This window comes from Channa argus, chromosome 23 (assembly GCF_033026475.1).
Source record: "Channa argus isolate prfri chromosome 23, Channa argus male v1.0, whole genome shotgun sequence".
In the NCBI taxonomy this organism is placed as follows: Eukaryota; Metazoa; Chordata; class Actinopteri; order Anabantiformes; family Channidae; genus Channa; species Channa argus.
Window position 1 is genome coordinate 1,633,214 of NC_090219.1, and position 12,885 is coordinate 1,646,098.

At 37.2% G+C, this 12,885-nt stretch overlaps 1 protein-coding gene across 2 annotated transcripts; it reads left to right on the plus strand.

Moving 5' to 3' along the window:
- The first annotated feature begins 474 nt into the window (after positions 1-474).
- Positions 475-12,743, plus strand: ankrd10a (ankyrin repeat domain 10a). Of its 2 annotated transcripts, none has more exons than XM_067493436.1 (6): positions 475-836; positions 1,779-1,931; positions 2,453-2,544; positions 10,071-10,300; positions 10,788-10,862; positions 10,950-12,743. In XM_067493436.1, exons 1-6 carry the CDS (start codon positions 552-554, stop codon positions 11,315-11,317), a joined length of 1,203 nt encoding a protein of 400 aa, XP_067349537.1. In that variant the 5' UTR covers positions 475-551; the 3' UTR covers positions 11,318-12,743. The 2 variants fall into 2 exon arrangements, with proteins under 2 accessions (XP_067349537.1, XP_067349538.1); XM_067493437.1 differs by having other exon boundaries at positions 489-836; positions 10,953-12,743.
- Positions 12,744-12,885: the final 142 nt, after the last annotated feature.

A 12,885-nucleotide genomic window follows, 5' to 3' on the forward strand; every position in this document is an offset into this window, starting at 1 on the left:
ACATTATTGGTAACATCAATAAATTGTTTAGCGCCCAGGTTTTCCTAGTTATACACTAATACGATTACACCCATACGGGTACGACCAAGCCTAGCATCATAGCACAGTTAATTAGCTAATATTTTAGTGTTTAAGCTAATCGCAGGTGATACGCCTAGACTTGTTCGGCTGGCATAAGAAATATTTTCAAAGATAATCCCTTTATTACTGTACACCCATGAATACTTACAACAAAAAGTATAGGTGCAGACGCTCCACCAAACTCTAGACGGCGCAATAGCAGAAGTTGCTGCCAGCCGGTTTATAACCTAAACCCGCCAAAAATTGAAACGCTGCAGTAGAATATATTCCACTCCGGGTTTTGTGATTCTGCACTAAGTATAGGTTCAGACCCTCCTCCGACCTTGTAGAGGGCGCAATAGCAGAATTTTGCTGCCCGCTGGATGATAACCTAAACCTGTCAAATGGATTGAAATGGTGCAGTAGAATTTAATCCACTCCGGGTTTTGTGATTCTCCAGCCGGTCTTAGGAGGTTGCCTTCTTTTCCCTTATGATTGAATGTTTTTTTATTCTCCTTTGTGGGGCCGGGGATACTGGAAAGAGCCGTAACTATCTGACACATTTTCATAGTCCACTCATGTCTATGGGACTAGAACCCGAGTTGTCCAGTGACGAGGTGTTTGTCAGCCGCTTTCCCGTTCATCGCGCCTGTCGAGATGGAGATGTTAAAGCTCTGGTGTCACTATTACAGCAGATTTCAAACCAGCCTCATCTTACCGCTGAGGACTCCTGTTACGGATGGACCCCCTTACACTGGGCTGCTAACTATGGACAGGTAAGGATATGGATACTGGCTTTATTAACGCATTTACCTAGGGTGACCCTCGTAGAGGCCCAAACACGTAGTCAGGAATTATTTATCCCTAATGTTAAAATTCATTTAAGTACACTAACTGCTTCGCTAACGTTATTGTACTTTTCAACCATAGGTAGTTGAACTAACACAAACCATTACTTAAAGTAGATATTTTTATGGATGTGTGCTGTTAGTGAAGTTTTTCGAACCAGAAGCACCCGCCGTTTTTTCCTAAGTGTTTTATTGCCGTCCTAATTATGTTTGCTTGTTACTGAACAATAAAGTTTGGACATAAAAAAGTAACAAGTTCGAGCCTTTTCATTGGATCGTGTGGAACCAATAGTTATTCAGGCGCCAAAACATCTCGCGTAAAACAGGAGATGGTATGTATTTATTTATTTATTTTCCAATAACGATTTCAAAAACTTTATTTATAACAGAACAATATACACACTTCACAGTAGGGACTGATATATATATATATATATATATATATATATATATATATATATATATACACATACATACATATATGTGTGTATGTGTGTATATATACATATGTGTATATGTATTTGTGTGTGTGTGTGTGTGTATATATATATATATATATATATATATATATATATATATATATATATATATATATATATATATGTATATGTATATGTATGTAAATATAAATTTACTTTGTAAATAAAAACACAGCATGCCATAAAACCCCAAAGAAGAAGAAAAACATAATGGTTAACTTATTCATAATGTGCTCATAGATAACACAAATAGCATTTCAGTCCATAGTAACAAGGACTGAAACGAGGCATGAGGCTCCTAATGTTTTTTGATTCACCTGGCTTTTTGCTTAACAACAGCTGTTTTTATTAATCACATTACTGGTTTGCATTCTTTGTTTCCTACACACAGCTGGAGTGTGTGGTTCGCCTGGTGCAGATGGGCTGTGAGGTGAACACTGTGACCAGCCGCTTCAACCAGACACCAACACACACTGCAGCATTTGGAGGACATCATCACTGTGTGGTCTGGCTCACTCAGGCTGGAGCTGATGTCAACAGGCAGGTCAGTCCTTTACTGTCATCTAGCACAAGTGTAATTGGTTTTTTAGTCAGTCTTTTATGAATATGAATGTGAAAGGAACGAGGGACAACTGTGGCGCAGGAAGGTAGAGCAGTCGTCCACTAATCCCCCAGTTTCTGGTTCGATCCCTGGCTCCTCCGGTCACATGTCGAAGTGTCCTTGAGCAAGACGCTGAACCCCAGCTTAGTTGCTCCCGGTGTCCGTTGGCCACCTGCATAGCAGCTCCCCCATCGGTGTGTGTGTGATTGTGAGTGCGAATGGGTTTATGAGAAGCAGTGTTAAGTGCTTTTACTACCAATAGATAGAAAAGTGCTATGTAAGTGCAGACCATTTACACTTGTCAGTTTTCAGATTTTCCACTAAGCATTTCAACAAATCTGTAATGTTCTTGCAGATTCTCCACATGAAACATGCTTCCCTTGTCCAAATATTGTATTGCTGTGTTGGTAGCGTCCTTCATAATTAACCTTAGATATCTCTATAGTTTAACATTGTGTTTGCAGGACTTTGTAGGTGAGGCTCCCATCCACAAGGCGGCTCGGTCAGGTAGCTTGGAGTGTATCCAGGTTCTGTTGATAGCAGGTGCTAAGCCAAAGTAAGTATCATGCAGTCTGACCTGTGTGCAGCAAGCTCTGCCAATCCAGAGAGTTAATCACAGTAGCTAAATGGGTTGCATCAGCTGTTTGGAAAGAAGATGGTCACCAATCTCCAAATTAGTAAGCATTCATTATAATCATGCACTGCATTTTATTTATTTAACTAATAAATAATATGGTGATTCAGAGAAGGAGATACTATAAATTATATTCTTTAAAATCTATTCTACCACACTTGACTAAAATATTTGTTTTAAAACTAGTGAAAACACGAAAAGCAGCTTTGCTTTTGTCACTTTTTCCCTCACATGTTGATTTGACTGAACATGTTCAGTCAAGTGGTACTTTCTTCAGTTGAAGCAGATTGATGTAATCTGCATATTCCCAAACATTGTCCCAAACAATTTTATTGACATGAGACAAAGAGGATGATGTATTTAGTCATTAGTCTAGAAGGGTGACATGTCCACCCAGAGCTCAGTTAGCCTAGAGCAGGGGTCTCAAACTCATGGCCCGGGGGCCAATTGCAGTCCGCGAGAAAGAATGTTAGTTTTATATGAATGGCACTCTACCGCGTTGTGTGTGTGGCAGGTTCCTTCTTTGTGCAAGCTGGAGCTGAACGAACATAATCACAGTGGAGTATATGGCTCCCAGGGGCGGGCCGTCGGCCGGGCTTGATGCAAGCAGAGAAACTTTGCACAACTATGAAGGCGCCTGTGTAATATCATATATGTGGATATCATATCATGGAATTAGCACATCTTACTGGATATGAAATGAGCATGTTTGACTTCGAGCTGGACAGAGTCAATGTTACCGGCGTTAACGACCAACAGCGATGTTCTGGTGACGATGTTACCAAGGGGAGTGGGCCTTCAATGAAGTGTGAAGCCAGCTTCCGCCCACCATCCCGCTTCGAAGTCAGGCTGGAGCCTCATCAGGGGCTTATGCACCTCGGTTATATAGTCAATGGAACATCGGGGTTGGTTAGGACAGACCGCTGAATCTATTGGGTTATTATAGAAAATAAAAGCCAGTAAATAACGCCTCCGTGGCTGCATCCCAAATACAGGTCCAGACTTACTAATAATCTTTGAGCGATACTGAAGGTCTCAACTGCTTCCTCAAGCCAAGTGTGGCTCAGCTATGTGAGAGGAAGCGCTGCCAGGTCTCTGGCAGAAAGAAGTAGGCAAGAGAAGCCATGTTCTGAAGAACCGTTTATGTTCATGTTCAGAAGAACCCATTGAAGTTAAACAACTGCTAGCAGTGATGTTTGAGAAGATTAGATTTTTTTTTCACAAAGCTTTTATTTGTGGAATACCTGATGCAGCCCAGCCTCTGCCTCCTGTGGCCCCCAGGTTTTTTGAGTTTGAGACCCCTGGCCTTGAGTAATAAAAGCTGGCCTGCGTTACAGTTCAGACTGCTGCTGACAACCCGATCAACAACTTAACCAATCAAAAATAAATAACTACAACATCAAAGGACAGTTATTACAATGCCCGATATGGATAGATTATACCCTACATGTACAACAGATACCACATTGGTGTTTTATTTATCTATACTAAGGGCCATTTTATTTTGGACATTGTGGCTTCAAAATAGTTTGTGTTGTACAACAGCATGTGAGTTACTTAAATGGAAGGAAATGTCACTTCAAATGTCTGTAAAATCTGATACTACCAGACATGTTTCATTTTTTTTAAGTGTAAGAAAAATGTTTCTTCACATAAACTTTGGGATTTTCCACATATTTCACTGCCCATTCTCTTCCCAACCAGCTGATTCAAAGACCTGGGTCGTATTTTATAAAGTCATAGGTCATAATTGTAGTTATGTCATCTGTGTGTGTTTTGTATGTGTATTCTTTTATTTTTTCTTTCACAGCTGCACAGGTAAAAATGTTATATTTACATAGGAGTCCCTAAGAATGTTAACTTGTTAAAGCAGAAAAGCTCATGTATTTCTATTTACATGTGGCACACAAACCGAAAGAATTCAGTTTTACTTAGACTAATGTGGAAAAGTCCTGCATTTCTGTAAATTCATAATAGATCTAGGTCATTTATGATTGTATAACTACTATATATTATAAAATATGTCAATCTGTGTTAACATGCAGAAAAACCCTGTTGGGACTGTGTGAAATGCAATGAAATCTATAATCTAATGTAATCTATAGTGAGTTGTTAATTCACTTGAACCTTTATTGATGTGACAAAAAAAAAAAAAGATCATCTAACTTTTTAATTATCTGGGAACTGAGCATACAATTATTTTAGATTTGAAAGTGGAATATTTGTCTATTCTTGCTGGACACAGGATGCTCTGTGTCTACCAAGCCACGCTGGCATAGCATGTGTGAATTGAGGCCTGGCAATATCATCTGACTTCTTGGGAAAAGACATTGTCTTGGTGGCACTATGAGTGCGTTTCATGGACTTCAGAAATCAGCCTTCAAGGCCATCTGCCTTGACCGGTTGGGGTGAGTGCAAAGTGGAGAGAGAAAAGAAAAGCGCAACAAAAACAATAACAAAAGATTGGGCAGGTTGGTAGGACCAGTAGCTGCACACTGGAAAGTATCAAGCTCCAAAGCCGGGGACACCTGCAGAAAGGGACAGAGAGGGGGAGACAAAGAAGGAGAAAGAAAACTACCCGAGAAAACACACCAAGTTAATGTTATACAGTGGTGACAATTGTGGGGCGAGAGGAGAGGAGCTCAGTGCATCGGGGGGTGGGTCCCCCAGCAGTCTAAGCCTATAGAAGCATAACTATAACTAACTATAAACTGTATCAAAGAGGAAGGTTTTAAGCCTATACATAAAAATGGAGAGGGTGTCTGCTTTCCCGAAACTGAACCGGGAGCTGGTTCCAAAGAAGAGGAGCTTGATGGCTAAAGGCTTTGTCTCCCATTCTACCATTGGAAATTCTGGGAACAACAAGTAGGCCTGCATTCTGAGATCCAAGTGGTCTACTAGGATGATATGGAACTAAGAGGTCTTTTAGATTTGATAGCAGTGTAGTAGAATTTGTGTATTTGTCAGATAAATAATGGTTCAAGCAAATTACCGTCCATAATAGATAATGTTCAAACTTTTCTTCAAAAAAAAGTCTTATAATAAATGAGAAAGTGACAAATTTTGGACTAACTCGTTAAAATTTACAAGCTTGAATGTATATATTTTTTATCAAAGGAATACTCATCAGTATACAGTACTGTCCATGTAAAATGAAAGGTGTTTGGTTTCTCTTGAAAAGTAGACTCCACTGCCTGTCTCTGTTTATTTAGGCAAATGTCTTATACATATTTGTTTGTTTCGTTTTAATATTAATGCATTTCAGATTTTGGCCACGTTGTTTATGGAAATTGAAATGAGATTGATTTAAAATTTAAATTTTTTTTTTTAAATGATTCACCTAATTCAAATATTAAATTGCCTAAAGAAGCAATTATAAATTTAGGCAAATGTATATACACAATGGAATTAAGATTATGAATTATTTTATAATACATTTACTAATTTGATTAAATTGGTTCATTTGTTATCTAAAAAAATTTTGTGTGTGCCAAGAACCTAGAATCTTTCTGGTTTCCTCAACAGTCAATGGGATTTTTCCCTTAACATTTGGATTTTGTGGAAAATAGGGTCTGTAGCAAACGTTAATTATACTTACATACTTTGTTCAGCAAGATCATCTGCGCACATTAACACACTTTATGATTTTTAAATTTTATTTTTTTATATGCTTAAATATTATTGGCAGAAATAAAAAGCTATTGTTCCGCTATAAACAAACTCAAGTGACTTAAACCACATCACCACTAAACAATTTTTAATTAGATTTACCACATTTACCCTCTGTACAAAATCTTTTCTTCCTATAGTGACTTGATAAATCTAGTAATCACAACATATAAACTCAACAAGGCTGTGGGACAGATTACTGAATAGATGAGTCAACAGCATAACATTTAATGCTCCTGACATTCTCTGTAGCCACATTTAGCCCCTTGTTAGCAACTGTCATGTTTAAGACATGTAAAAGCTCAAAATAGTATGACTGTATTAATTAATCAGCTTTATGTTAAGTAATACATTTTGAAAATCTCCTGACATGGTGTTGGCTTTTAATGCAAAAACCATAGAACATAAACTACAGCACTCTATCGATAACAGTAATAAAAAAGAACCAATCATTACACATGTCATTGGTAAAAACTGTGAGCTGTTTTCTCAGCTCTAAACAGCTTTGTAGAGACAAACTTTGCTGTCACCAGCATTGTTTCTAGCAAACAGATTAGAAATGCAACTTAAGTGTTGAGTTTCAATAATGGGTTCTGTTTTTTGCAAAAAGACATTGCATCTAACCTCAAGAGAAATCAAATTAGTGGTGGTTGATTTGGACATGGAATCATTGTTTGGTAAATAGACATCATGAGCTTTTCACCCTGAGGGCATTTCAGTCAGCACCAGTGAAGAGGGTCTATACAAGCCTGCAACATTTGACACTCCTTCAATGGTCCTGACATACTATATGTTTTCATTATATGTTTATTTAGATCTTATAGATCGTATTCTACAGTATGTTTTGTCTAGAAAGGATAACCATAAGCTTAATTTTTAAACTTTGCTGGCAGACACAAACACCCTGCACGTTCTGATGTTTTACAGCTATTGAATTTGAACATGATTTTCTCAAGTAATCCCAGAAAGAGGGAGCAATCCAAATAGGCACTGCAGAATCTGGCACATCAGCGAGCATCTTACAGTTGTGGCAATGAGTGTTCACTATCCTTCCTACAGTTTCTGCAGCTGGCAAACTTGCGAGGTATTTCCTGCAGTGATTGGTTTCAATGCTAAGAAAGCACTGATGATGATAGTTATAATATGTGTAGGCCTGCATGCTTAGCTTAACACTAACTGTTTTCAGAGTGCTAACCAACAGTGAGCTTACTCAAGTCAATATAAAAATCACAGGATTCTCAGTCTCAGCAGGACAATGATTGTTTTGTACTAGAAAAGAATAGATGATAAAATATGTAAAGAGATATAAAATGAAATGAGTATTTTAAGTTTTTTAACTAAATATCATTCATTGACCTATTAATAAAGGGTTTCTACACAGTCTGGAAAGTGTTGTTATACCGTCTGCCTACTGAGACCACAGTTTTTGCTTCAAACAAACTGTTCATGTGCTGATGAGTAATGGCACTGTTTACAAAAAATTATATAGTGCAAATTTACAACATGGTCATTTCAAGGAACTTTACATAGTAAAAATGTGTTAGGTGTGATATTAATCCCTACTCTGACTTATGTATCATCACATAACATAGTTACACATAGTCACATAGTGACACGTAAGTAATCGCCATAACAACTGAACGAACTCCATCTCATGTTAGACAAGTAGCTAAAAGTGCAGGAAAAGCCAGTAAGTACATATTTACTTTTTTGGTCTCAGAGGAGCATGGGTATTTGCTAGCCTTTCTTAATTTTCTTTTTCTGCATAAATATAACCTAAAAGACGATCAGATTGGCATGCAAATGCAAAATCTCTATAAAGAATACCCATTTACACAGATGACATTAATTTAATTTATTAATTTATTAACACAATAGACACAGTCCTGTAACAAACAGCTCTAGTCCAGAAAGAGCAAAGCAGATTGAAATCCTGATATGATTGGGTAAGGTTCTTATGCTAGAATGCAGACTTCGTTATTAAACATAACATTTCAAATTTAAGCCAAAAAATTTTTACTTTTGTCTAATTTGTCCACAGAACATTCTTCCAACAGTCTTCTGGTTATTTACATTGTCTCTGATAAACTGTAGACAGTGAGAAATGATCTTTTTGGAGAGTAGTGGTTTATCCCTTATGGCTCTACCAATGTCACCATTGTTGTTCAGTGTTCACCTGATGGTGGACTCATGAACATTGAAATTAGGCATCTAAAGGAATTGAATGGAATTATAAACTTGTAAAAGTAGAATTTACGGCAGAAGTGCTGTATTGAATTGCATTAGAGAGTTCAGGTAACCAATGAAGTGGCCAGTAAGTGTAGTACATAAGATTGTTTCATTTTCCTTTAGTAAATGAATGAACAAATTTATTTGTTTTTCGCTGACTTTAATTAGGTTTCTTGTGTATAATGTGAAGACTTCTGATCATGTTTTAGGTCATATTTATCCAGAAATTTTTTAAATTCTAAAGGGTTCACAAACCTTCAAGCACATTACTGATGCCAAAGACAAGTAGCCTCCAAATTACAAAGCTAAAAATGACATGTGAAACTGTGTAGGAACTCTGAACCTTTTCTCAACACCACAAAATAGGGAAGCTTTATGCCCATTGTTAAGCCTTAATTAAAATAAAATATTAGTTTTATTGGTCCTTTTCATTTTGTCAGGACTGAGAAAATTCAAATCGAATCAAAATTTGACATCTTTAGAGCCTAGAGACATTTCATTTTATGTAAATTAACCATAAAGGTTATAAGTAACAAAAAATAAAAACACAATCTTGTTTTCAAAAACTTTGGTACGTTGTGTAAAATGTAAAAAGTAAAAAAGAATGTCTCCATATCACTTAAAACCCATTTTGATTATAAATAGTAAAAAGACAACATATCAAATGTTAAAACTGATAAATGTGATTATTGAAAAGTGTTTTATCATTTTGAATTTGATGCCACCAACATGTTTTAGGCACATTTACAGTGTTCCTTCAACTTTTCTTTTTACAAAACTATGTAAGTGTTCAGGAAGTGAGGAGACAAACTGCTGTAATTTTAAAAGCAAAATTTTTCTTATTCTTGCTTGATATATGATTTTACCTGATCAGTAGTTCAGAGCCTCATTTGTTGCCCCAGTATGCCCCAAATGTTTTTAATGGGTGACAGGTCTAGACTGCTGACCGGCCAGTTGAGTGCAGGGACTCTCTCAGTTTGGTGCCATGTTGTTGTTGTTTCTAAAATAAGGATCTTACTTCATTCTTTTGTTGTCTCTGTCTTTTTTTATTTATTGTTTTTTTTTTTTTTTTTTTTTTAAGATGTGTCACTGGCATCAAATCCAAAATGAGCAAATTCAAAATGTTATGTTGTCTTTTTATCAAATACAGGTTTTGAATGATTTGTAGATCAGTACAGTTAGTTACATTTTACGCAGCATCCCAACATTTTTGATTGTAGCTAACAAAATTCTAGTCTTTTCTTGTATTCTTTGTAATGCATTGTTTTTGATTAAGAAGTGAGATTGTACTCACAAGTTGCAGAGGGAGATTGTCGTGAGCAGAACAAATTTTGGAAAAATTGACGTTTTATCTGCTGCCTCTAATGGTGACAGCTTGACTGTTTTTGATGCCTATTTCTGCCTCATGATAATTTCTCCTTGCAATATTTAGGTCCTCTTATTGTCAGGTTTACATTTGACTAGATCCAGTCAGTGTTGAGTGGACAAATTAGTCAGACTGTCAGAAATGAGATGTGGTGACATTTTTTTTTGTTGTTGTTGTTGTTCAGTTTAAGAAATGCCAGTGGGCAGACAGCAGCAGACCTGGCCCATGCACAGGGTTTCCTCAACTGTTTCCACCTCATATCTAGTGAGCAGAAGCACCTGCTGCAGCTCAGTGGCCTCCACGAGAACGGAGAGCAAAATGGAAACACGCCCTGTGGTCAGGGACTGTTCAGCAGAAAGAGGCTGCTGGCTGCAGTGGACAGTGGTCACACCAAAAAAGCAAGGAGAGCTGATAGTAAGAGATTATTCTGTTAGCACTGTTACTGCACTACACACTGTGAGCTCAATTTGTTTATTTATATTTAACTACACTTTTGATACTTTTAGGCATATATTTCATTTGGGTATATTTATCACTTCTGGTGCTGTGTGATTAGTCTACATTTGTTTAATCAACTACATGTTGTCATCACATTGACAGTTGATTTATCTGTAGAATTGTGGGGCACTGGATCAAATCCCTGTTGTCAATAAGTCAATTTGACATTGAATTTTTATTATAATTATAGTAAGATTTGAAACATAATGACTTATTTGTTTTTAAATATCAACTCAGCTTGAAGTGTATTAAGTAATGATGTATTACTAAAGAGAGAAAACAAAATGTGGCTTTTTCCCCTCCCCCATCCAGTTAGTTTGTATGTCATGAACACTGATATGATATTAGTCTAGTGATGTCTCCACGCTGCTTTCCTTCTCACTGTCACAATTTCCTGCTTCAGACACATTGATGAACAGAAGTGGAGATCAGGAGGTGGAGAGCATGAACATGGAGTCTGCACAAGATCTCAGCTCAGGTGGGACTCATTAATTTTGGTTTCTGCTTCAAGTAAGCTAGATATGTGTTGATATTAAAACAAAATGTTGCACATTTTTTACAAAAGCAGATGACTCCAAAATCGTCACCAATGGCCATCATCACATGGTGCCTTATGCTAGCCAACCTGAGCCACCCAAAAGCCTCTCCTCACCATTGCCCCCTACAGACAATCAGCTCTCTGCAGCTGACATGTGTGGCTCCCTGCACCTGACCGGCAGTCCAAGCAGCTGTGCGTCCCAACAGCCAACCTGGTGGGGGCTGATAGGAGCAGATGGTAGGGACCCTCTGCATTACGGACACTATCATGGTTTTGGAGACACAGCAGAGGAGCTGAATGATGGCAGCCCTGTTGACTATGGCAACAGCATCCACGAAGAGAATAGATACAATCAGGCTGTGGCCGGCACCATTCACCTTTACGATGGCTCATAATCACAGAGTTAGCTTCCACAGCCAGCCTACATTACATATTTGATATGCTTTCTCTCAGCTCCAATCGAACACTGTTTTTTAGCGGGAAATTCATTTGCTAACAAAATCAGAGTCACCACTACAAGTATCTAGGACATGTTCAGCCTGCTTTGATTAAAAATATATATATTTATAAGTCCTTCAAACAGAAACAGGGATTAATATTTCTCGAAAGACTAGTTGTCCATGTAAAAAAACCTAGTACAAATAAAAATTGAAAAAAGTTGTTGTTACAGGTTATAATCCGCTGTCGTAGCAGATCTTCTCAGCTATAACTAAATAATTCTGTATAATTCTAAATTTGGTTTTTGTAGCTGGTGTCAGACATCAGTATAGGGAGTCGAGGATCCTGGAATCCTTGCCTGCTTATAGCTGAAAAACTCATACATGGCCTCATTAGGTTTTTTTTTTTTTTTCCAGTTCTAATGATAACATGTGGTTGGTCGTACTATAGGCGTTGTAGTATTGTTATCTAATTCTGTCCAGAACTTCAAATATCATCATCTGAATTGAAAAGTCATTGATGTCCTGTAGTTGGGATTTTCGAACAGAAACAGGGAACTGATACAGCTTGTAGTCCTTTCCTCATAGTGGGGTTGCCAGGTATCTGTCAGAATTGAAATAAACCTAGGTGATCTACAGACTAATGTGTGAGTAACAAAGCATCCCCATCTGACAATCAATATTGTTTTGTTCAGCTGCCTACATGGCTAATATGGATATGATAATGACTAAACAGATCTCTCAGAGTGTTCTTTTAAGCCAACATAATTCACAATTCCAATGTTTGATTCATACAAAATGAAAACTTTATTTTTGACTTACTGTTAATGGGTTGTTACCGTGAGATGAGTACCATGAGTTTTTGGAAGACAGCTGTTTCCTATGTTCCCTGTGTAATCTTCTGATCTGTGTCGATCCTCACGGAGTTTTAAAAAAAAAACAACAACTAAACATTACCTGTAATGTTGCTCTGTATTTTCAAGTAAACTGTAACTGCTGGTTTGCACAATTATGGGCTCTTTGGTTGGATTATATGCTCCTTCAACCATAAGGAACAACTGCACTAAAACTGCTAATTCCCTGCCAGCCTTCATCTACCAAAGGGAAAAGTTTATTGGCGTGTAATGTGTGTTTGATGTTTTTAATTGGAAATAATTATTATATATAGTTATTTATGTTTCTGAGCCGTTTTGTAAACCATACTGCTTTTTAGAAACCGTCTGATATTGAAACATATTTTTACAAACACTGATTGATGGGAATGTGCCAAAAACTGACTGTACCACCTTTGCTACTTTTGACACCACTTTTATACATGCCTGGTTTGAACTCTTTACCTATTTGAACCTATTTTGCAATTTTATTAAAAAAAAGCTACAAAGTCTTGAGTGTGTTTGTTTTCCTGTTCTGCTTGGGTTTTAGTAACATTTCATTCCTAATGAAGATAAGTGCTGCTTTACAGAATACACTTTAGTCGTTGCTTCTACCTGCTGCTAAAATCTTGCCTGTGCCTTTTGTATCAGAAA

What these genes read in the sequence shown, in the direction of transcription:
- ankrd10a (XM_067493436.1), top strand. Translation starts at nt 552, where the DNA reads ATGATTGAATGTTTTTTTATTCTCCTTTGTGGGGCCGGGGATACTGGA. An exon ending in ATAGCAGGTGCTAAGCCAAA is followed by an intron (nt 2,545 to 10,070) that starts GTAAGTATCATG and finishes GTTGTTGTTCAG; the next exon opens with TTTAAGAAATGCCAGTGGGC. An exon ending in AAAAGCAAGGAGAGCTGATA is followed by an intron (nt 10,301 to 10,787) that starts GTAAGAGATTAT and finishes TTCCTGCTTCAG; the next exon opens with ACACATTGATGAACAGAAGT.